This window comes from Zeugodacus cucurbitae, chromosome 4 (assembly GCF_028554725.1).
Source record: "Zeugodacus cucurbitae isolate PBARC_wt_2022May chromosome 4, idZeuCucr1.2, whole genome shotgun sequence".
Classification (NCBI taxonomy): Eukaryota; Metazoa; Arthropoda; class Insecta; order Diptera; family Tephritidae; genus Zeugodacus; species Zeugodacus cucurbitae.
The window spans coordinates 8,784,545-8,809,440 of NC_071669.1; the positions used below are offsets into that span (position 1 = coordinate 8,784,545).

At 32.4% G+C, this 24,896-nt stretch overlaps 2 protein-coding genes and 1 long non-coding RNA gene across 7 annotated transcripts in view; 1 reads left to right on the plus strand and 2 right to left on the minus strand.

Moving 5' to 3' along the window:
- Window positions 1-3,391, plus strand: part of LOC105208828 (serine/threonine-protein phosphatase rdgC) — a 91,163-nt gene extending 87,772 nt beyond the window's left edge. For all 3 annotated transcript variants that reach the window (XM_011178894.3, XM_011178886.3, XM_011178904.3), the window contains exons 9-14: window positions 1,445-1,630; window positions 1,880-2,132; window positions 2,204-2,367; window positions 2,438-2,537; window positions 2,625-2,834; window positions 2,920-3,391. In XM_011178894.3, coding sequence (XP_011177196.1) covers window positions 1,445-1,630; window positions 1,880-2,132; window positions 2,204-2,367; window positions 2,438-2,537; window positions 2,625-2,834; window positions 2,920-3,041 — 1,035 coding nt within the window. In that variant the 3' untranslated portion in view covers window positions 3,042-3,391. The remainder of the gene's footprint in view (window positions 1-1,444; window positions 1,631-1,879; window positions 2,133-2,203; window positions 2,368-2,437; window positions 2,538-2,624; window positions 2,835-2,919) is intronic.
- Window positions 3,392-12,110: 8,719 nt separating this feature from the next.
- LOC128921608 (uncharacterized) lies at window positions 12,111-13,272 on the minus strand. Its single transcript, XR_008471039.1, has 3 exons — window positions 13,018-13,272; window positions 12,703-12,948; window positions 12,111-12,633 (listed from the first exon to the last, which is right to left on the minus strand). It is a non-coding gene; the product is annotated as an uncharacterized LOC128921608 (long non-coding RNA).
- A 2,172-nt stretch (window positions 13,273-15,444) lies between these two features.
- The window catches only part of LOC105210728 (uncharacterized), a 256,763-nt gene continuing 247,311 nt past the window's right edge, over window positions 15,445-24,896 (minus strand). For 2 of the 3 annotated variants that reach the window (XM_054228975.1, XM_054228974.1), the window contains 4 exons: window positions 23,743-23,913; window positions 20,821-21,127; window positions 20,291-20,687; window positions 15,445-20,192 (listed from right to left, as the gene is read on the minus strand). In XM_054228975.1, the coding sequence (XP_054084950.1) occupies window positions 19,074-20,192; window positions 20,291-20,687; window positions 20,821-21,127; window positions 23,743-23,913 (1,994 nt within the window). In that variant the 3' untranslated portion in view covers window positions 15,445-19,073. The remainder of the gene's footprint in view (window positions 20,193-20,290; window positions 20,688-20,820; window positions 21,128-23,742; window positions 23,914-24,896) is intronic. The other variant, XM_054228976.1, reaches the window with a different exon arrangement.

Below are 24,896 nucleotides of genomic sequence, written 5' to 3' on the forward strand. Positions count from 1 at the left end.
TAGTAATTTTCAACCTAACCTTTGTATGGGAGGTGGATTATTGTTGTTTCTTTCATTTGGAAGTGGCTAAAAGAAACGGCTGCAGAAAGTTTGGTTTATACAGTTTTTTCACTTAAAAAAAATTACAGCGAAATGTGCCCCTCTCTAGTGCGATCCTTTGTTCCACATTTTACTTTCATAACTTTATTTATGGCTTAGTTATGACACTTGTGTTTTCGGTTTTCGCCATTTTGTGGGCGTGGCAGCGGACCGATTTTGCCCATCTTCGAAAGTAACTTCACCAGGGTGCCAAGGAATATGTGTTCCAAATTTCATTAAAATATCTCAAATTTTCCTCAAGTAATCGCTTGCACGGACAGACATCCGGATTTCAACTTCACTCGTCATCCTGATCATTTATATATATATAACCCCATATCTAACTCTTTTATTTCTGGGTGATACAAACAACCGTTATGTGAACAAAACAATAATACTCTGTGCAACATGTTGCGAGAGTATAAAAATATAAATCGAATATTTAAGCTTTTATAAAACAAGAATAATCTCTCCAAAAGGTAGGCAACATTTTAGTTTAGTTTAAGAAAACGTTGCCTACATTTAGGCGGTTTTAATTGTGGGTGTGTGTTTGTGTAATTGTGGACTGTGTGAGATATACAGATATTTAATTGTGTATATAAAATTTAATATAATGGAAAATATTTCCTACTTTCACTGATTTTATATAATAATTTTAAGGGTTTATAGTTAAACTCAGAGAAAATGTTAGTTATAATGGAAGCAATCCTACTATTCTAACGAGGAAGGAATGAGTTTAAGAGACTATAACAGTGTTATAAAAGGCGATAGTGAAAAATTAGGCGATTTTTTTTAAAGAAAGTACTCGATCGAATCTTTCGAAGTTTTTGGACATAATAATGTACATTTTCAGCTATATTTTAAGATTTTTTTCTTATGAATATATTGAAAAATTACGGAGTTATGTGCTATCTTCGGAGGTGTCAAAAAAAAAGTTCCCCAACTGCTGATATGAATCCGGCATGAGTAACTGAAACCAGAAAATTCAAAAAGATTTTAAAAATTATGAAAAATTAACAAAATGTCATAGTTCTGAACAAAATGTCATTTCGAGAAAAACGCATTCAAAGTTTTGACTATTGCGGCTTATACCGAGTGGTCGCTCTTTAGAACGCTGTCATTCAAAAACTATTTAAGATACGACCTTATCGATTTCACAAGATATTTTTGGGAGTGTAAACTATCGAATAAGCAAAAAAGAAAAAAAAATCGATTTTTTTGAAAGAGTCACCCTTAAAAGATAATTTCAATAATAGAAGTTAAGAGTTACTAAAACTAATTGCGGACTGACTATAAACAAGTTTTTCCCTTTTAAGTTCCTTGATACAATTATACATATAATAATATAACTCGTGCCCTTTTCCAGATCTTCGACATAATGTGGAGCGATCCTCAAATCAACGCAGGCTGTAAGCCGAATTCATTACGTGGTGCTGGCACCTATTTCGGTCCCGATGTAACCAAAAAATTCCTAGCAAAATACAAATTTAAATTCCTTGTGCGTTCACACGAATGTAAACCGGATGGACATGAATTCACACACAATGGGCAGGTAAGCATAAGTATTTCGGACAATTTGCAACTCAGTTCAAATATTTTGACACGAAATTTATAGTTTAATTTAATTAATATAACGAGGGTGTACATATATAGAGAGGAACTTGAGAGGAACGCCAAAATGTAGGCAAAGTTTTCGGCTTAAGATGCACATTCTCAATGTTATACAAACCATTATTAAAATAAAAAATCGCGTTAGAGTCAAAATATATAATATATATACTTTCATATCCCCCACACACAGGTGATAACAATTTTCTCAGCATCCAATTACTATGCGGTTGGTTCAAATAAAGGCGCCTACCTAAAGTTCGGTCCACAATTGGATACACAATTTGTGCAATATATCTCAGCGGCATCGAAGACAGCACGGCTATCATTCCAACAGCGTGTGAGTATTGTGGAGAGCTCAGCGTTACGTGAGTTGGGTGTGCGATTACGCGACCGCAGTGAATTACTAGAACGGGAGTTTGCGAAATTGGATCCCAATAATACGGGTAAGAAAAAATGCAAAAAATTAAATAAATTTAGCTTTCTAGATAACTGTTGTTTTTTTTTATAATTCTAGGCGGTGTGACAGTCTCACAGTGGTGCGACACAATGGAGCGTGTGACGCAAATGTCGCTGCCATGGCGTTTGATGCGCGACCGTTTAGCGCCGTCATTTTCACCAAGCGACCCAAATATTGTAAACTATATGATGACCTTGGAGTTACTGGAGACAGATGTTATAGTGAGTGGTTATTAAGTTGATATTTAATATTCAAATGCAATAATTTAAAATAAAAAATTACCAATTTCAGGTCGAAGAAGCTGAAGCTTCTACAAGTGTCACCGATGCGCTGTACAAAAATAAGAGCAGTCTGGAAGCAATATTTCACATACTGGACAAAGATCATTCGGGTGTGTAGTGCAATACCTTGAAAATTTCTATTTTTTGAAACGAAATTTTATTTATTTTTTAATTCGTTTTTACTCAAAAATACACAGGTCACATATCCTTGGATGAGTTTGGTGAAGCTATCGATTTGCTGCGCAAATATATGCCATCGGCTGGCTCCAAGAAAGAGCTAATGAATATGTGTCAAATGATGGACATAAATAAAGATGGCTTTGTGGATCTCAACGAATTTCTGGAGGCATTCCGTCTCTGCGATCAAGCACGCAAAAGTCTACAAACAAAGCCCAGGCCGCCCAGACGTAAGTATAGCCATACGAAAAGTTGTTGTTTTATCAAATTTGTAAACAAAAATTAACGTTAAATTTCTACTTGTCTACGCTGCAGCTTCAGATTCATTGCGCGTTGCCGAACTCGCTGAACAACTTTCTATACAGAAATTTACGGAAGAGCAAGATATCGATCCGCGCGATCATGTGTCCGAGGTACACAGAGAGAATCCCAAATAAAAACAAAAAAAAAAAAAAAAAAACTGTGAGTGACACACTAACACAAGTACGAGTATGAGTACTCATAAGTAGAGCTAACTTACTAACGGTGGAAGCACTAACAACCTTTAGAGTTGTAGATAAATTAAAAAAAAATGTTAGATATATAGTTATATATAATTTGTATATAAACAAGAGAACTCTTATGAATTAATTTTAGTTAATGAAATGTGAAATGTTAATTCGTAGGAAATTTCTATTATATATATATAATTTGATTAAGCACCAACCAACCTGCATACAGATTTACCTACTGTGAATTATGTAAATACAGCGCGCTAGAATATTGCATTAAATACCGTTATATTATATATAGGTTTACTTTACTTACTACTTAGACTCAACGAATGTTTTCCGCAGCTTAAACTAGCTTCTTACTCCGTCCAAACAACACTATACCTAAGTGCTTTGAATAATTTATTTGTTTAAAAATAAAGAAAAATTATAATTAAATTGTATAAGATAAATAAAACAGATGAATTCATAATTTTTAAAAGTAGCCTTTAGTTATAATTTCATTTAATTTTTTTATGTTTTAAAACATTTTTTTTTTTACAAATTTAAATTAGTTTTTATAGCGAAATATTTCAATTATTAATTTTTAGTAGCACTAATAGTGAATTAATAATACTAATAGTAATTATTAGCATTATAATATTCAATATATCTAATATAAATTTCAAAATGCCTATAAATTAATTATAAACTTAAATGTAAACCCATGTCTTTCCTCGAAAATACATAAAGCATAAGAAGGTTAGGTTAGGTTATACTGGTAGGCCAATGAGCCACACATAGACCAGTTTTGGTACTTTGCGATCCTTAGTTGTCCACGAGCAGTAGTTATCCTTTAGGATACCTGCGCTTGACGCGAATTTTGAAAGGTTATGTGGCTTCACTAACGATACCACTTCCGGATTATCATATACATAGTGAGTCCCGCAAGTGGCGCTGACGTTGCCTTGATAATGCATGACAAGTGCACTAGAGATGCTCCATTGTTTCTCTTTTACTTTGTAAAGTTTAAGAAAAGCTTAGCAAATATTAAAGCGCAAAAAATACAATTTCAATTTCTAAGCGCCTTTTTTCAATGAGCTCTAAAATTATAAATTTTAATTCCAAATGAAATATTTTAGCACACTGTATTAAAATAAAAAAAATTAGAAACTGCAAGTAGATAGTTATATTTTCTTTTTATATAAAAGATGTTTGATAGTTCAAAGCTAAATTTTACATTTTTTTAGATATACAATCTAATAGTTCCTGTGTGTGTTTATAGTCTTCATAAAATATTTGTTATATTTTTCATAGTTTATTTTCGCATTAATAGGTAAAAATTTGCGTTAGAAATATGATTTTGTTTTTTTAGATTTCAACTACTGTTCTCTGTTTTTTCTTTAAAAATAATTTTATTTACCTTTAGTTTCTATCTATGCGCATTTTGATTTTTTCAGCTAAACTCAAAAAGTTTAACAGAGCAGCTACAGTACTTTTGGGGAATTTTTTAAAACAAAAATTCCACTGTTCATGATTTTTTGGTGAAAAAGCTAATTTTTTTAATTTTTTTTTTTTAATTTTTTTTTTTTAATTTTTTTTTATTTTTTTTTTTGTATAAAAAAGCATGGTTTTTAAATTTTTATTTTTTAATTTTCCTCAAAAAAAAAATATTTTTTACAAAAATAATGCTCTGCATGGAAAAAATAGTACTTTGTTGCTCTCTAGTCTCCACCAACTGCCTAACAACTTTACAATTTATAATTTTATTAAAAGTAAAAATAGTTCTCGTAAAATCTTAATTTAAAAAAAAAAATTCCTAACTAATAATACCTTGAAATGGTCACGCCTTTATTTTTAGAATATTTATATATATAATTTTTAATTAAAAAACTTTTTTTTAATTTCCAATATTTAGTCATTAAAAAGACATTAAAATTCTTATGTGTTATATACTCAATTAAGGGGCTACACCTGTGTAACCTATGAAAAATTTGGCGATTTTCGTGAAATTTTTTTAAAAAAGTACTCTGTGGATGTTTCGAAGTTTTTGTACTTAAAAATGTATATTTTCAGCTATATTTTAATATTTTTTTTTTGACAAAAATATTGAAAAATAACGGAGTTATGTGCTGTCTTCGGAGGATGCAAATAAAAAGTTTCCCGACTGCTGGCATGATTTCGGCAGAAACAAAAATATGCAAAAAGTGTATTAAAGTTGAACGTATTTCCTACACAATGACCTACGATTTTTGAAAAATATCCAAAATTATTTAACAAAATGGATTTATTCTAGAAAAAATGTGGTTTTTTAAGGTAAAAAAAGTCGTTTTTTAATTGCTAAATTGACAATTTTCAACTAATCCAAAATATCATAAGTCATTGTATAGTAAATATATTCAAGATTATTCAGTTTCAATTTGTCGTTTGGTCAATCTCTCGTTGAGTTATGTTGTCAGAAAGTTTGAAAAATTTCATTTTTAGAAAAAACGCATTTCAGCTACGGAGGTTTATACCTGTGAGCGGTCGCTTTTGAGAACACTATCATTCAAAAACTATACAAGATACGACCTTGCCGCCTTCACAGGATATTTTTGAAAGCATAAAATATCGAATAGGCAAAAAAGGCAATTCGATTTTTTGAAAGTGTCCCACTGGTATAGCTCCTTAACTTATAGCTGATTTCTTCAGAGAATTTTAAATTCTATAAATTTAAAATCTTCCGAAGATACTTGTTTTAGATATTAAAATATTAATGTTAATTTTATTTAATTATTTTTTTTTTAATAAATATTCATCTTAAATTGTAATAATTAAAGCCTATAGTTTTAAATTTTACATATACATAATTGTTATTAAGTCAAGATTATTGCCGAAAACAATTAAACACCACTCAACGCGGCTACATAAATATATTAAAAACTAAAAAAACAACAAAAAATAATAATTTTTAAATTTTATAAAAAAGAAATCAGCTTAAAATTCAACATTTACTAAAATTAAATACTAAAACCAAACTCGAAAAGCTTTAAACTATATAAATAAATATAAAATTATTATAAAAACATTTATTCCAAAAAAAACATATTTTTTAAGTAAAAAAGATAAATTTTGTTTAAAATCTATAAACTTGCATACCTTCAACTACAGCTACATGTGTACATATAAATACATGAAGTTGCATAAAATTGATACTACATATAAAAAATTATATGATTAAGTACCTAAAAAATGGTTTTATAAAATTTTTGAGGTTATAATAAAGTAAACTCCTTTTGTATGTATGTATTTTCGGCACCCTTTTTTCAATTAACTAACATAAAATATTGGTCTTCATAAAATATAGAATTCTCAATGGCAAATAATCAATAAATAATCAAAGAATTTAAGCATTTAAAGCTACTGCACATTTTTATATACAAAATTTAGTAAATGATGTAGTGAAAATTTTTGAATTACTATAAGCAATGCAGCAATGTACTTAAAATAGGTTAAGATATAATTAAATGTTAAATGTAACTAAATGTAAATTGGAAAAAAATGTATGCTTGGCATTTGCGAAGTGTGTGGGTAGGCTAGAAAACTGTGCGTAGCTTGAAATGGTAAGAAGGCTTTAATTAGCAATAATACGCCACTGCAGGTGGCTCAGTAGGGGTCAGCGAAAGCTAAAAAAGAATTTAAGTAGATGACATAATGGAAAAATCAAAAGAAATTGAATGAAGTATAAAAAAAAAAATAATAAATTAAGTACTAGAAACTGTATGGAAAAACTAAAAATTATTTAAAAAAATTATTAAAAAAACAATATTTAAAAAAATTATTTAAATAAAAAATTATTTAAAAAAATAAAAAAAATTTTCAAAATTAAAATTATAATAAATAAATAAAGAAAAATATATATATTTAGTTAAAAATAATTTTATGAAAATCTCGATATAAAATTACTTAAAAATACATATAACATTTGTGTAAATATTATTTAATGCAATCACGGAATTAAAAATTATTAAATAAATTTGCCATAAAAATGTTAAAGAAAACTAAGCATAAAGGTTAAATAAAAAAAGAACTCAACTGCATATTAAAAAAAAATCATAAAAAATATATTTATATATGTAAGGCAGGAAATGACATTCCCAGTAATTATGTTTAATAAAATAAAATATTAAATAAATGTCTGCTATTAATTTAAATATTTTTGTGCATACCTAGAAGCCTCTACAAAAAAAAAAAATTAATTAAATAAATTTATTATTAAGTATGTATTCATGTGTCATTTAGCAAATTAAAAAAAAAAACTACTTAGCTAAGCGATTTTATTAAAATAAATAAATGTTAGTTAAACAAATTATATTAACAAAATCTATCTAAATGTCAGTTTCGTATTGGCGCGCTAACAATTTATATATAAATTGTAATTACAACAAATTTTCCATTGATACCTTTCAAATTGTATATTTATATTTTAGAAAAGGAAAACAACAATAGACAAATTAATAACCAATTTTTTAAAATTTCATAAAATATACTTTCCAAAAAAAATATATAAAAATTTATATACTTTTAGCACATCATAAAATATTTTATTAAACACCTTCCTCCAAATCTTCTCACCGCCACAAAACCTCCAATAAAACACCACTTCCTTATGTATGTTAAACAAATAAGATTTGCGAAATTAAAAACAAAAAGAAAACAGAAACCATTAAATGAAATAAAATGTTTAAGCAATTTAATTAAAAATATTATAACTAAAGTGTTTCATTTACTATTTTTAAGGGAAATCAAAAATTTCTAAGCATTTTCTGCTATACTCATAATTAGCGCCACCACTGTGGCAGAGCGCGCTCTGCCATAAATCATAAACTGCGAAATGTCGTTTGTCAAATTTCACAAAAGCACCAAGCGCCCAGCATGCACCAGAAGGTGACTCGCGCACAATTTTTCCTTCTCTGCTTTTATCACATTCGCATGCAGGTACAATGTGCCACTCATAATTGTTGCTGTCACAAAAAATTTAAGGAATGTCGCTGGACGTTGTCAGCTGTTGTTTGTTTACCTAGAAAAATGCATAAAACCAATAACAAAATTACGAAAATGAAATAACAACACAATCATATGAAAATTTATTTTCCACAACTCACTGCACTAACATCAATACACAGCCGCATTCCATTGTACAAAAACTACACAACGTGCACATTCGGTAAAGGTTTGCGTGCTGTCTCTTCTGATCGGCTAGTACCCAGCACTAGGCAGCATCGTCAGGCAGGCGTCAAATTTACATGACTGCGCAGCAGAATTCTGTCGCCGGCAGCGACACCAGAACGACAATTTATATATGTAAAATACACAAAAGCACCAAGCGCCCAGCATGCACCAGGAGGTGACTCGCGCGCAATTTTGGTCTCTGTGTTGCTCACATTCGCATGCAGGTACAATGTGCCATTTGGCAAACATATTGTTGTTGTGACCAAAATGTAAGGAATGCCGGTGGTCGCTGTATTATCAGCTGTTGTTTGTTTACCTAAAAAAATGCATAGAAGCAATAACAAAATGAAGAATACGAAATAGTAACAAAATCATATGAAAATTCTATCGAAGGAAACAACAACCAAAATGCATGCACCCACAATTTTTGTGATGGTTGCTTGCTGCTTCTGGGCGCTTGGTAATCTGAATGAAATTTGTGCCTGGCGATTTTTGATTTTTCTGCAAATTACAACAACAACCACAAATTGCTTCTGCTTAAATATAAAATATTTATTCTATTATAGTATTAGTCGCGCAGAATTCATAGAAGAGCCCATAAATATTATAATTATCATGCAAACATATTTACGCCCACCTCTTCTTTACCTACAAATGCCGCTGTGAAATCTGCACCAAGAGGTGACTCCCGCACATTTTTTCATTCTCTACCTTTTATCACATTCGCATGCAGGTACAATGTGGCACTCATAATTGTTGTTGTCACAAAATATGTAAGGAATGTCGACGTACGCTATTTTTGTTTACCTAGAAAAATGCATAGAACCAATAACAAAATAACGAATATGAAATAACAACACAATCATATGAAAATTTATTTTCCACAACTCACTGCACTAACATCAATACACAGCCGCATTCCATTGTGCAAAAACTACACACCGTGCACACTCGGTAAAGGTTTGCGTGCTGTGTCGTCTGATCGCGAAGGCGAAGGTAACTGTGCAAAGTAAACAAAAATGCATACACTAACAAATCTGTTAGTCCAACATACCTTCCACAATGCTTTAATCTACCTATACTTTGTTGTTGGCACAAATAATTTAAGGAATGTAAGTAGACGCTAAGGTGCATCGTGTGTATTTTTTGCACAATGGAATGCGGTGACATATTGTGTTCGTGTAATGAGTTGTGAACAAAAAATGCGAATATGATAAAAGGTAGAGAGACCACAAATAAAAAGTGTACATGAGTCACCTCCATGTGCTGCTGTGCGCCTGGTACTTTCATGAGATTTTACAAGCGGCATTTGTAGGTAAAGAAGAGGTGGGCGTAAATATGTTTGCATAATAATTATAATATTTATGGGACCTTCTACAAAATCTGTGCGCCTAATACTTTAATAGAATAAATATTTTACATTTAAGCAGAAGCTATTTGTTGTTGTTGTTGTAATTTGTAGAAAAATCAAAAATCGCCAGACACAAATTTCATTCAGATTACCAGGCGCCCAGAAGCAGCAAGCAACCATCATAAAAATGCTCATGCATGCATTTTTGGTAATGTTTTCTTCAAGAAAATTTCCCTATGACCCTTTCATTTTGTTGTTAATTGCTTCTCGTTATTTTGTTATTGGTTTTTTCTAGGTAAACAATAAACAGCTGATAATACAGCGTCCACCGACATTCCTTACATTTTTGGTCACAACAACAATGTCGAATGATCACTGCATCATGCATGCGATTGGGATAAATGGCAGAGAATAAAATTGTGCGCGAGTCACCTCCATGTGCTTGTAGGACGCCTGATGCTTCTGTGCACTTTTCGTATGTAAATTCTGTCGCTGAAAAAAATTCGGCCCGAGTTTTTTTGTTACCGCCGGCTGCGTAATCATGGTAAATTCGTCAAATTCTACCAGGCGCACAAGAGCAGCAAGCAAGCAGCACAGAAATTGTACCTGCATGCATTTTTGTTGTTGCTTCCTTTAAGGGAATTCTCGTATGATCATTTGATTTTTTTGTTATTTCATATACGTTATTTTGTTATTGCTTTTATGCATTTTTCTAGGTAAACAAAAAACACCTGACAAAATAGCATCCAACGACATTCCTTACATTTTTTTCGCAACAACAATGTAAAGGTAGACAAAAATATTGTGGAAGGTATGTCGGACTAACAGATTTGTTAGTGTATGCATTTTTGTTTACTTTGGTTTAGTCACCTTCGCATACGTGCTTCAGCAGAACTTCGGCTGCGCTGTGTGAGGTTTTTTTATTTGTTGCTTGACATTTTTTGCGCTATTTGTTTTTGTGTCAACGATGCTACTTAATACTGGGTAATGGCTGGGTACTGGCTGGGTAGACGATCAGATGACACAGCACGCAAACCTTTACCGAAAGTCCACGGTGTGTAGTTTTTGCACAATGGAATGCGGCTGTGTATTGTTGTTAGTGCAGTGAGTTGTGGAAAATAAATGTTCATATGATTGTGTTGTTATTTCATTTTCGTTATTTTGTTATTGGTTTTATGCATTTTTCTAGGTAAACAAAAATAGCGTCCGTCGACATTCCTTACATTTTTTGTCGCAACAACAATGATGCAATGACACATTGTACCTACATGCGAATGTGATAAAAGGTAGAGAATGAAAAAATGTGCGGGAGTCACCTCTTGGTGCAGATTTCACAGCGGCATTTGTAGGTAAAGAAGAGGTGGGCGTAAATATGTTTGCATGATAATTATAATATTTATGGGCTCTTCTATGAATTCTGCGCGACTAATACTATAATAGAATAAATATTTTATATTTAAGCAGAAGCAATTTGTGGTTGTTGTTGTAATTTGCAGAAAAATCAAAAATCGCCAGGCACAAATTTCATTCAGAATACCAGGCGCCCAGAAGCAGCAAGCAACCATCACAAAAATTGTGGGTGCAGGCATTTTGGTTGTTGTTTTCTTCGATAGTAATTTCATATGATTTTGTTGCTACTTCTTATTCTTCATTTTCTTATTGCTACTATGCATTTTTCTAGGTAAACAAACAACAGCTGATAATACAGCGTCCACCGGCATTCCTTACATTTTTGTCACAACAACAATGTGTTTGCCATGACACATTGTACCTGCATGCGAATGTGAAAAACACAGAGACCTAAATTGCGCGCGAGTCACCTCCTGGTGCATGCTGGGAGCTTGGTACTTTTGTGTATTTTTCATATATAAATTGTCGTTCTGTTGTCGCTGCCGGCGACAGAACTCTGCTGTCATGTAAATTTGACGCCTGCCTGACGATGCTGCCTAGTGCTGGGTACTAGGCGATCAGACGACACAGCACGCAAACCTTTACCGAGTGTGCACGCTGTGTAGTTTTTGCACAATGGAATGCGGCTGTGTATTGTTGTTAGTGCAGTGAGTTGTGGAAAATAAATTTTCATATGATTGTGTTGTTATTTCATATTCGTTATTTTGTTATTGCTTCTTTGCATTTTTCTAGGTAAACAAAAATCAGCTGACGAAATAGCATCCACCAACATTCCTCACATTTTTTGTCGCAACAACAATGATAAATGACATTGTACCTGCATGCGAATGTGATAAAAGGTAGAGAAAGAAAAATTTTGCGCGAGTGATCTCCACGTGCATGCTGTGCGCCTGGTACTTTTGTGAACTTTTCGTAATTAAATTCTGTCGTCGAAAAAAAATCGGCCGTAATTTTTTTGTTGCGCTGACTGCGTATGCTTAGCAAATTTGACAAATTCTACAAGGCGCACAGAAATTGTACCTACATGCATTTTTGTTGCTATTTTCTTCAAGGGAGTTCTCGTATGATGTTTTGATTTGCGCAGAATTCATAGAACTACATGAAAATATTTTTCGCCCACCTCCTCTTTTCCGACAAATACTGCTGATGAAATTTCACATAAGTACCAGGACACCACCTCATGTAAATTTGTGATATCTCTCTTCCTTTTATCATATTCCCATTTACTTAGCTGCGTTCGACAGCTCATTAAAGAAACAACAAAATATAACCGCATTCCAATGTAAAACATCAAATTTTAAATCATCTCACACCTTTGCATAAATTCCGCTAAAATACAATCAAAATGCTTTCTGTTTAAATTTAAAATATTTATTTTCGCAAAGTATAAGGCGCGCATAAATCATAGAAGAGCCTATTTGATACACGAAAATAAATTTTCGACCACCTCCAATGTATCCATAAACGCCGCCTATGAAATCAGGCGCACAGCAAGCATTTGTATGAGACTCATTTAGTGTATTGTTGCACGTACAAAATAACATCAAAATACACTTGCTTTGATGCCTGCTTAGTGTTCCTGAGCTCCTAGAATAAAATTGGCATTCAATAAATATGATTTTTCAACAAATTATAAATAAGAACACATATGCATACAGTGGGTATTCCGTTAAAATTTTATGTGGTATACATAAAGTATTAGGCGCGCAGAATTTATAGTAGAGCCTATATTATAGAAACATATGTATTTTCTCCAAAGTCCTTCCTCTTTACCCCCTTCCTCTTTTTCCCCAAGTAACAGACACGCAGTTCATAGAAGTTGTTCTCCTGTGTTACACTTGCAAATTGTATGCAGGTACACTTGTCATGATGGCTGCTTACCTCATCTGGACTCCTAGTAATCTGTAATACAAAAATTACATCAAATAAATATTATTTTTCTAAAAATTATAATCATACACAGCAGCATACACGTCTATTGGTTTTCCGTTAATCTTTTTTTTTTTTTTTTGGTTTCACAAAATACTAGCCGCACGTAATCCATAGAAGAGCCAATACTACATGAAAACATATTTTTGCCCACCTCCTCTTTACCATACCCGCTCCAGCAACGCACAAAGATCAGTTGTTATTACATGCCACTTAACAGGTGTGCAGAAGACATGCGAAATGGAATAAGAAAAGTGCATTGATCACGCCATTTTCGTACACCAATCAGCTGCAGCCGGAGTGGATTGTATTTTATAACAACAGGACTTTCGAAATTCGAAGTTTCAGAGTTACCGCGTCACCAATAATAATTTATATAAAATTACTTTATTTATTAGTTTTAAATTAAGTAGATTTTTCGTAGTTTTGATTTGGATGCCTTATGGTGGATTTTCCTTTATTTAAATTAGCTCATTTGGTCCTTTTAATTTATAGGTATTCACATTATTCTACAGGTACCAGGCGAACAGCATGTGGGAGTATGTAGTCAATGTTGTTTTTATCATATATTTTCCTCAATCGTTATATTACTCATCAGTGAGTTAAATACTTATTCTCTCAAAAATATAGATGTAATTGAGATAATTTAAAATTAATTTTCATGACAGTCATCTTTCGATTAATTAAAATATTATTAATTTGATTTATACAAGTGCTTTTGAATTATTAATTTACAAAATTTTTATTCCGATTACCTAACCTTATTTTTTCTATACAATGTTGTGCTTCTTCAAGACACTCAACGTAAGTTGTTTGACAAAGCTATGTAGCACATAAATGCACCACTGTGTACTAAAAAGCTTTTCTTAAAGCATAAAAGCTTTTTAGGTGTATACTTAAGCTTTCAGTCAGTAACAGCACCGACAAACTCTCAACAAAGTCCACTCTGCTTTAACTGCAAAACTTTCGCAAGAACCTTAGAAAGCTTTTAAGACATTTTCAAAAGCTTAAAAGCTCATTGGTTGCTATAATTTTTATAGCAGCTAACTTTCAGTATATATACAATAGAAAACAACAATTTTAATAATTTATTTCATCAATAAATATTTATTCTGCATTAGTTATAGTACTTTGGTATGTATTGTAGTTATACATATTACTATTTGATACTGTTTCTTCTTGTTTTTTGTTTTTGTTATTTGTGTGTATTTTTGAAAATTATTTACAACTTTTATGCTTATTTTTCTGTTGCGCATACAAATGTATAGCTTGTTGGTGGTCTTAATGGCTATGAAATAAATATTTGTTTTCGGCTATTGAAGCAAACTCATTATGAGTGAAAATATATATGGCGAATATTGCAATTTTCTAAAAACTAATTAACTTAGTTTTTGAGAAAACAAACAAAAACGCGCTACACTAAAACATCGCTAATAGTTAGTTTATTTTTATTTTTTTTTTTTTGTATTATTTAGTGTTTTAAATAACCTTTTTTTTATAGTATATTAAAAGCTTTTCACAGTTTTATTAAGAGTAACTTATTTCAATAAATATTATTAAATAAAATTGACTAGAACGGTTTTTACGTAGAGTTGATGCATTATTTTTAATAAATAAACTCAAAATCACAAGGCCGCTAATATTTTTGAGATAAATTAAAATAATATCGAGTTAAAAAAAAATTTAAAGGGAAAATGTTTATAATATATAAGCAATTTTATTTTTAATATTATTATTATTTGATAGAAAATTAATTTTTTTATAACAAAGTTTTTATAATTTTTGTCACTAAACGATCAAAAAAATTAATTATAAAAAAATAATAATGATATTAATTTTTTTTTATACAAAAAATTAATTGAAATAAAATAATTTAAAAAAAATTAAAAAAAAAAAATATTTTCGTAGAAAAAAATTTAACACAAATTTTTTAATAAACAAAAAATAATTTAAAAAATTTAAAAAATAATAATTTTAAAAAATTAAAAAAAAAAATTTGAAACAAAATAAAAAAATTAGAAAGTTATTTTTAAGGTAATAGATTTTTATTTAGAAAAATAAAAAAAAAAATATTTTTTTAAGAAAAAATAAATAAAAAAAAATTTTGAAAAAAATTAAAATAAATATTTTTTGTAGAAAAAAATAAAAAAAAAATTTTTTTAGAAAAAAAATTTAAAACAAATTTTAATAAAAAAAAATTTAAAAATAATAATTTAAAAAAATTAAAAAAAATATAGAAAACAAATAAAAAAATTTAGAAGGTTATTTTTTAGGCAATAGATATTTTTTTTAGAAAATTAAAAAAAAAAAATTAAAAAAAAAATTAAAAAAAAAATTAAAAAAAAAATTTTTTTTTAGAAATAATAAATAAAAAAAAATTTTTGAAAAAAAGTTAAAAAAATATTTTTTTGAGAATGTATTTAATTTCTTTTAATAAAAAATATTTTTTTAGACTTTTTATTGCTAAAACATGAATATTCAAATTACCCTTTTTTTAATTTAAATTTAATAAATTAATTTTAATTACCAAACAATTAAATGCACATTAAGCGTAGTGTTACTTTAAATTTTAATAAAAATTAAATTCGCGCTAATTTTGAAACACATTTTATAAATTCCAAACGTTTATATAAACTGTTAATAGTTTTGTTCATTCTCCAACTGCATGACTCGTATATTTTCTGCTTTCTTTATCATCACTATTTAGATTTAATACCTTCATTTTCTTTTTTTTTTTCAGTTTATCTCAATAAAGTTTCGTTTTATTAAAGTAATTCTTTAGCTTTTTTGGTTTTTTTAAAGTACTTTCCTTCTCTTAAATGTAGTTATATATTATATTTGAATTTGGTTTGCTGATATTTTGTAAAAGTCTACACCTAAGTGCGTTATTTATCAACTAATTACTACTTTTCGTAGAGGACAAATAGGTACGAAGTAAGTGAGTACAGGTTTTAACAGATTTGTTTAGGTTATCGTTTCATTTTTGTTTTTTTTTTTTTCAGGAAATTTAGCAAGAAAATTCTTTTTATTGCGGTGAAAAGTGGAGGCAATTTTGAAAAGTAGCTTGAGTAGAGTATTTTTACAATTAATATATATTTTTAAGTTCAAAATCAAATAATTTTTAAAAAATATTACGAAATTGTTGATATCTCTCTATGATACTAAATATCAATGTAAAAGTTCTCGGCATAACCATTAAATAAATACAACCCTCCGTAAAGAACATACTTAAATATTGGCTCCTATAGGCAATCCATTATATTTATTCTTGATAACATAATTGGGAACATAACTCTGATACGAAATATCTATCATCTACAACTAACAGTTCTGAAGAAAAAAACTTCAAAATATTACTGAGTGTGAATTGGGATCATCACCAAAATTGCATTATTGTTCTAAAATTTTTCGTCAGAAGCAGTTAAGCGTTTAGTAATACGGTGTAGGGGACAAAAAATGTATATTTATGATTTTTCGAGAATTATAATATAAATTTTTAAGTTTCTCTTCGACTATTTTGTTCTCCCTTAATTAAAGAAAATATTTCGAATAAAATTTCTAAAGAAAATTCATTAACCATCAAATTAGTATAAATAACTGGATGAAAATGTCGAAAAATGGTTCAATTTTGAGCATGAGAAGATAAAAGTACTAAGTTGAGATACATGATTTAGTCAAATTTCCGACAAATAGTGAACAAGTAAAGCGTTTTTCAAAAGGGACGCTACAAAAGTTGACCGAAATAGCAAATGACGCCATATTTTTCCCACTGTTTTGACACATCTCTTCAGTAAGGTTTGCCATTTCAGCAACGTGTCGAAATTATTAAAATTTACTACCGAAATTCGAGTTAGTGGCCTCAACTTTAAGAGCGCTACGTTCAATTTATGGTCGTCATAATCATCCTGTCTGACCGCTCAACGATAACTGAATATTTTTGGCCCGAATTGGATGGACAATATGCGGTTCCAAAAGGACTGCGCCACAAGTCACACAGCGTATGTCGCAATCGAGTGGCCAATTGGCCGCTTCGGTCGTGCGATTTGACGCCGTTATACTATTTCCATACTTCTCTTATTGGAAAACACTTTATATCACCCCTATCGAATATTGTTGCTATTGTAAGTGTCGATCAATCGCTCAACTCGACTAGGAATTCGTCGACACCTATTTTTCAATCGTTTGAAATTTTTGAATTTTGTCGAACAAGTTACACAACAGCAAAAGAAAATTTCATCGTTCGAATCTCCAGGAGATTCTGTGCTATTGCAGAGGGGTGTATAATAAATATGCTTTATAAATAGTCGGTTTATATTTTAGAAAAACAGATAGACGACTGAAATTAATACCCTTGATAATCTCATATAGTCTTTGAGTTATAACCTGATAAATTATAGAGACGGGAAATTTAAAGCTAGGATTCATATGACTAGGAGAAATATTAAGGGACTATACCAATGTGACATTTAAAAAAAATCGATACTTATTTTCCTTATTCGATTGTTTATATCCCTTCAAAAATAGTTTTTGGATGGCCGCGATTTAAAACGACCGCCATAAACCTATATAGTTGAAACTTTAAACGCGTTTTTCTCGAAACGAAATTTTTCAAAATTGCTGACATCATAATTCAACGATAAATTGACCGATCGTTTTCAAATTAAAACTTAGTATTCTTGAATGTATTTACTATAAAATCATTGGTTGAAAATTGTCAATTTGGTATATGCTGAAAATATATTATGTCTACAACTTTGCTTCCAATCTTGGACATTTGTGTCAACATGAACCCAACAAAATATTTTTAGAGATCTGTTTGCATCCCAAACTTATTCTCAACTGAAAATGTCATTTTTTGAGCCGATTTCTCGACATTTGCGGGAAATTTTGCTTTTCTTTTTCAATTCCAATAAAAGTGCGGCTGAGGTTCATCGAATGATTTCGGATACGTACGGTGAGGCAAGTGAAAAAAAGCCTTAAATTTACAAAAAAAAAAAAAAAAAACGGCGGAAGCAAAGTTGTAGACCTAATACCTTATTATGTCGAAAAAACTTCGAAGCATTCGCTTCACGATAATCGCCTAATTTTTCATGGGTTATACTGGTAAAGTCTCTTAATGTTTTTTGGTTAGGTTTATATTTTCTAAATATTTTTATAAAACTCACAATAGTTTGAGGATTATATAGTATAGGTGTTGAGATGGTTGGAGATCTCTTAATGTTTTTTTTTTTTTTGCCTAGGTTTACATCTTTTAAATATTGTGATCGATCTCATAATAGTTTGAGGATGATATAGTATAGGTTATGATCCGTTTGAAAATCTTGAAAGTTTTTGGATGATAATCAAAATAATAATGATATTATTTTAGAAAAAATAAATAAAAGGTTTTTACTGAAAAATAATTCGAGTTTGAGAAAAGTATATAGATAAGTTGATAAGACGACTTAACGAGTTTTGAAAGATTAACGAACGATATGTTTGCCGTAATCAACTTTAAATTTTCGTTTTCAATTTTGCCTCCACTTCACGACAAACCACATTTTTTAATTTCAATAAACTCGGCAGACATTTAATAGCTACTATCAGATATTAGTTGTAATATGTATGTTTGTATGTTTGAAAACATTTTTTTTTGGTCACAAGGTATTCAAATACGTTCAGTGTGATTACTTAGAAAACGCCAATATTACGCTATTTTAGTACAATACACATAACCCATATACTTTAAACTGTTACAGTGTTATTTTTGTTTTTGTTTTTGTTGCTTTTAAACCTACACAGCTACTGTTTAATAATTACTGTTATCATTATGTATTTACATGGCAAAGGAAACGAAACGTATACCTATAATTAATAATCAATGGAACAAATTGCCAGCTAAACTTATAGCTCGCCCCCTTATTAGTATTAGTATTAGTATTATAACATAATAATAATTTACGCTTACCATTTTATATTATACTCGTATATATATATGTATGTATGTATGTGTTGATTTATGCATGCATTATCAAGTAGGTTTCTATGTATGTAAATATAACGCCTCAAATCATTGTGAGCTCAGCTCTTCACACAAAATAATTCCAATTACTTATTACTCATACATTCGTTTCGATGCGATACGAGCTTGGCTCTTTGACTAGACCGCCGCGTTTCTCCAATATTGCACTATCGGCGCTGATGCGCTTCAATTTGGCCGCCACCGTTGAGGAGTGCTGCAAGCGCGCCTTTATTGAGGAGACCACTTTCGGCTTCACCTGCTCGTATTTACCGGACTTTTGCTTGGACACATCATGATCGCTTTCGCTCTCATCGGCAAATTGTATATCGTCTATGCCTAGAAGACCCTCACTTAACTCGGGTGATGTCTGCTTCTCCACCAAGGTTTCTTTCTCCACATAGGAGCCCGTCATGGACTCGTTCATCGAGTCGGTGATGGAATTGACCAAAGTAGCGGGTATTACAGGCGAGTCACGCGCCGACTCAACATTCTGCTGCGCCTCCTCCACCGATACTGTGGGTGAAGTGCGTATATTGCGTGCCGATTTGGTGCCACTCAACTGTTGCATTTGTATGACAACCTCACGTCCGCCACCGCTGCGCAGCGATGAGGTGGAACGTGAATGCGGTTTGGCATGGCGCCGTTGTTTGCGTGAAAAGTATGGTGTGGGTTGCTTGCTGCCGCCACCATTCGAGGATATGTTTTGCTGCAGCAATGTGTTCTTCAGATTCATTTCGGCTGTGGGCGAAGAAGCCTTCGAATGCAGATGGCTGCCTAGCGGTGAGAGCTCATCGGATGAGGGTGTTGTATTGCTGTTGGTGTTGGTGCTCGACTCGGTGTTGCTGCGCGCGCTCAAATAATGACCGTAACGCGGCATTTTGATCTCTTCATAGAGCGGTTCAGTCTCATCGGGCTCGTCTTGCATGGGCTCCGGTGTTTTATCATCCTCATCGCGTAGATCGGTGATCACCTCAAGCGGTGGCACCCAGATCAGTTGCGCCGGATCCATACCCAAATAGGAGCCCGGTGCTGCGCCGGCATTTATCACATTATAATCGTAGTAATCGAGCTCGAGCTCTTCCTGATTGCCCAGTGAGAATTCGGAACCGGGTCTGGCAAGTAACTTTTTGCGATTCTGTTTCTCTTTACTCTCCTTAGGATTGGTGGTGCGTATGGTGGCTGTACTGACCACGCTTGCAGCAGGTGAATAGCAGCCCTGAAATGCATAAATTAAATGAAAATTATATCGTTAAAGTTAGTTTCAAAGCTGTCTGAGTTGCACGAAATAAGTGACCTTCATTAGTCTAAACTCACATTTGTCAGCGATGCACTCGCACAACGTGACACATATTCGCGCAGTGACGAACGCAATGAGTCGCGATCGCTAAGCGTCGTCTCGTCCAGGCGTTGTGCTGACTGTGGCATTAATGTGCCCGAGGGGCCGTAACGGTTGAAACGACCGGAATGCCGTATAGGCGGACTGGCGCAAATTGAGCTCATGCCCGATGAAATGATCGACTCGGTGTCCTTACCGCTGTCCTTGCGTGTCAGCGTGCCACTAAAAATGCCGCTGGTCTCGCCGGCGCCCGTAGTGGAGCCCAAGGCATCCTCCAATGAAGGCGAACGGCTGATGCCACTTACAGATTCGGGCGATTGTGAGATTTCATTGCGCAAAGTGACAACCGAGCTGCAGCTGCCACGCTCCTCATCGCTGCAACAGAAACAGTTATGCAAAATGAGTGAAGTCAGCGATAAGAGTTTGTCAGATTTTTACGATTTCTTGTAAGTTTTCATTCTTCACTTTTTATGTGATTTCTTCGGTCACTAACTACACACACACTTACCATTTTACCATGCGTGTCGTCGTTTTGGCATCCTCTTCTCCTTCTTCCGGGTCATTGAACTCCGTTTCGCGCGCCAAATTCTCCGCATCGACGCTCTCCCGCAATATGGAATGACGCAACTGATGTTTCGGACGCATCTTCACCAAATAGATGACCTCCGATAGCAGTGTGGTAGTCGAAATGGCGCGTGATGGCGGTCCTTGCAGTGAGCTCATGGAGGCGCGTGGCGTATGCAGGCGTGAGCCTTCATCACGACGACGCGCCACTGCCAAATGGTACTTGCGATAACGTACAACATATTGCGCACCTAAAAATATTACCAGTTGAGAGAAAAGAAGTCGCAATGAAAGAACGCAAATAGCGATAACGGTACTGATTTTTATTTTCTTCGTAAAGGTTGAAAGTCCACAAAACTGCTTGCCAACCATAGCGAGTACAACGCTCAAGTAAGCCAAGCGGCACTAAAATGAGGAAGTGGAAACATTAGCCGCCCAGGAATTTACTAACTGCCGCTTAAGGCTTGCGGCTTTGGTTGGCTATCTCTTGTAGCATATATTTTTGTAGGTGTTTTAAAATGATCTGTAAAGCCACTAATAGCTGTTAAAGCCGCTGAAGCATTACCCAAATCCGACGAAAGCAAATCAAGTGCTACAATAATCTAAAAATTCCTTGACAGCCAGTTAATGCGCGCTCAGCATGGTACAAATTAAGTAGCGACTTTTGGCAGCGTTGTGGGTAGTAGGCGTACAACTGTAATGTAACATTGGCGAATTTATTGGCTATCAGCTTCGTTTATAGCTTGAGCTTAAAAGCTTTAAATGGCGAATATTTATGGGGAAAAATATGTGATATTAAATTTTGTGTTAGCCAGTTGGTCTCTAACGATGGTTGACAGTGGGTCATATTACAAATGTTTCTGTCAAAAATTGACCAAAAAATCTTTAGGTCCTTGATTTTTTTAAAAAATATAGAATTGTATTTCTACTAGTAAGAAGATTTGTTAAGATCTGACATGTAGGGTCTTCATAAAATTATTGAAAAGGTCCAATTAAATTTTTAACCAACTTATGGTCCACCTCAACTACTGCGTCTACTGGCCGTTGGGAATTTGTATCTTATAAGAAAAAAAATCTGAAATTAAGTAGATCGCTGACGAATTGATTTCCGTTGTAGCGTTGTAAATAAATTTTTTTCGAAATAAGTAGAATAGAACTTATAAAGAGCACCGGTACCCACTCGGAATCAACTCGACTCTTTTAGGGCTTGCTAAAATAAATCAGAATGGTATCAAGACATAAACTAATAATGAGAGTAACGGCCGACCAAAACAGTAATTGAAAACACCACCAAACCACTAAGGAAATAGAAAATGTCACAATAAGATCTGCACGGTATCTCAGAGTCTAATAGACCAGTATTTCAAAATCTAATAGACCAGACCTTAAGCTTTATAGCAAAGAAACCGTTAGTTTGAAAACCGGAGTATGTAGGGAACCCTCGTTAGTACTCGATACTGTCTTAAAATGAACCCGATTGTTTTACGATAATGTACAAGCGGTGATAAGGTAGACGAAGGCCTGGTCAATTGGCAAACAAATTTGTTTAGAAATGATTTTTAAGATTTGGAAAGTACACTATTTACATTAATAACCTTTTCGCACAGCAAAATTAATTGAATACATTAAAATTTTAATTGAGAAACCAGTTTTGGTCTTTCGCACAGCCGTCTACTCGATTAAGTATCAGCTGTTATACACATTTTTTTTTTGCTTTTCGTAGAAAGTTGGTAAGTATCATCAGCTGATTGCTATTTTATCAATAAACACAGCCAAATTTACAGCCCCTTGTATTCGATTTAAAATTAATATATTCAAATAAGATTTTTCTTGTGTATGGTAAATCGATCTAAATTAGCGCTTTAATTGAGCAAAAACTGGCTAATTGATTAATTAACTCCTGTGCGAAACGACTATAAGGAAGATTAAATTAGTATTTTTTTAATCGTTTTGACGCTGCTTTTGTACAGAAATTGTAGTTATTTTTAACTTAGACGTTCTCTTACATCTTTAATTCAAGGTATGATAGGTAGTGTTACAGGTCGATTTCTCAAATATTTGCTTTTGAAAACTTTGGAATGGGTTCGACAATAGAAAAAAGTAAGCTGAACGAATGAATTCACTGCAAGGGTATTGCTGATTACAGACTTCTTGACAATCGCAAAACGCGTTATATTGAAAAGGACAAACTTTAGACATTAAGAAATTAAATTATGTTAAGAATATAATTTTTGACTTCTAAAAATCTACTGTAAAATATAATAGGAGATAAAGTAATATCAGAAAATGGAAAAAACATTTTGAATAATATTTCACGGTGGCAAGATCCGAAAGATGGTGTTCAGTTATTAGCTATAACTGAAGTTGAAGCTATATAATCCTCAGTGAATGTTAAATTGGACTTGGAATTATAATTGAATTTTGTTTTTTTTTTTCAATTATCTACATTGTGATAAAGATGACAAGGAAGCTTTCTAAAATTTTTTGGAATCATTTTCCACTCAATTTTTGACTCAGCCTAAACCACTGTACCACTGTTCTAGCTACCCACACAACTATTTACTCATTACAGAAAATGTTTAACCTCCTTAAATATAATATACAGTTGTATTAATGCGTATATATGTATTTATGTACAATATGCAAGTAGGTCTTATTTTGCGGTCAAACGCAACCCTTTTATTTCCCCCCCTCCCTTTCAATGCTAAATTTGCTCACTTTTACAGTAGATACAAATATTCAACATTTTGGCTTGTTGCCTTGCACTGAGCAAACTGAGGAAACACTCATTGCCAACCTCACACCGCTACTCCCTCCCCGCTACGCTTTGGCCCGCATTCGTTTGTGGTTTTTTTACGGTACTTACCCAACAAGGCGCTGATCAAGATAATGATGCTGGCAAAGACCACCGCACTCAAGTGGACCAACGTAAATTTCGAACGACTAAATTTTGGCTTCTGCGAAACGTTGCGATTCTTTGCCGACAATCTGCTGGTGGCTGCGGCCAGCACAGTTGTTGTTGTCTCATTGCGCACTGCTGGCGGTGACAAAATGCATACATAGAATGGAAAAGGGAAAAGAAAATAGAATAAAATGTGTGTTGAAAAAAAGAAGTGGGAAAAAATGCCCTGCCACCATAGTGAAAAGTCACACAAATATATACTATATAGTAAAGTTGTAGAAAATATGCAAAAGTCAACATCATTAGCATGAAAGCGAAAGCACATTGTGGCGAAGAGCGAATAAAAGCAAAAACCAAAAACAAAAAATATAAAACAGCTGCAAATAAAAATTGCATAAAAAGTGGATAGAAATTTGTCGCATTCACATTACAAATAGACTTATTTTATTAAACTAACAGCGAACAAAAAAAACAGCGAAAAAAGAAAAGTTTGCCGAGTGTGTATGATAAAAAGGTAGCGTAAAACAAATACTCTTGTCAGTGATGCCGGTTGGGGGACTTACTTATAAATGGAAAGGAAGCAAAAATTTGTAGAGAGTTCACCTTCACGATGTGCTAATTTCTTTAATTTATACTGTTGACAATAATTATTTGTGTTTACTGTTTATTTATTTATTTGCTAAATATTTAAAACAAATGTTTTTTGGTGATATATAATAAGCTCTTCTAAGATATTGAAGTACATAGATGATAAAATTTAAAAGGAAACATCGAAAATTGGTGAAAAGAAAAGTGAATTGTGTCAGATTATAATTAAGAAGTCGCTGAAGTCTTAAACATTTTATTTGTCATGAATTACGATTAATTCAAAGACCTTTATGATAACTTGACAAATGTCAGTCTGCCGGTCTATCGAAAGTATTCTTCAAAACTATTACGATAATACAAATATCAGTCCAATGGTAGGTTCCAAAGGTTTCTCAACACTCATAAGGATTATGCTTCTATGTTAGATGAGTTTTACTGACTTCACTGATGAACATACATCCTGTATAAATTTTGCTCCACTTTCTACAAACTTATGATGTGCTTCAAGTTATAAAAACATAGGAATTCAC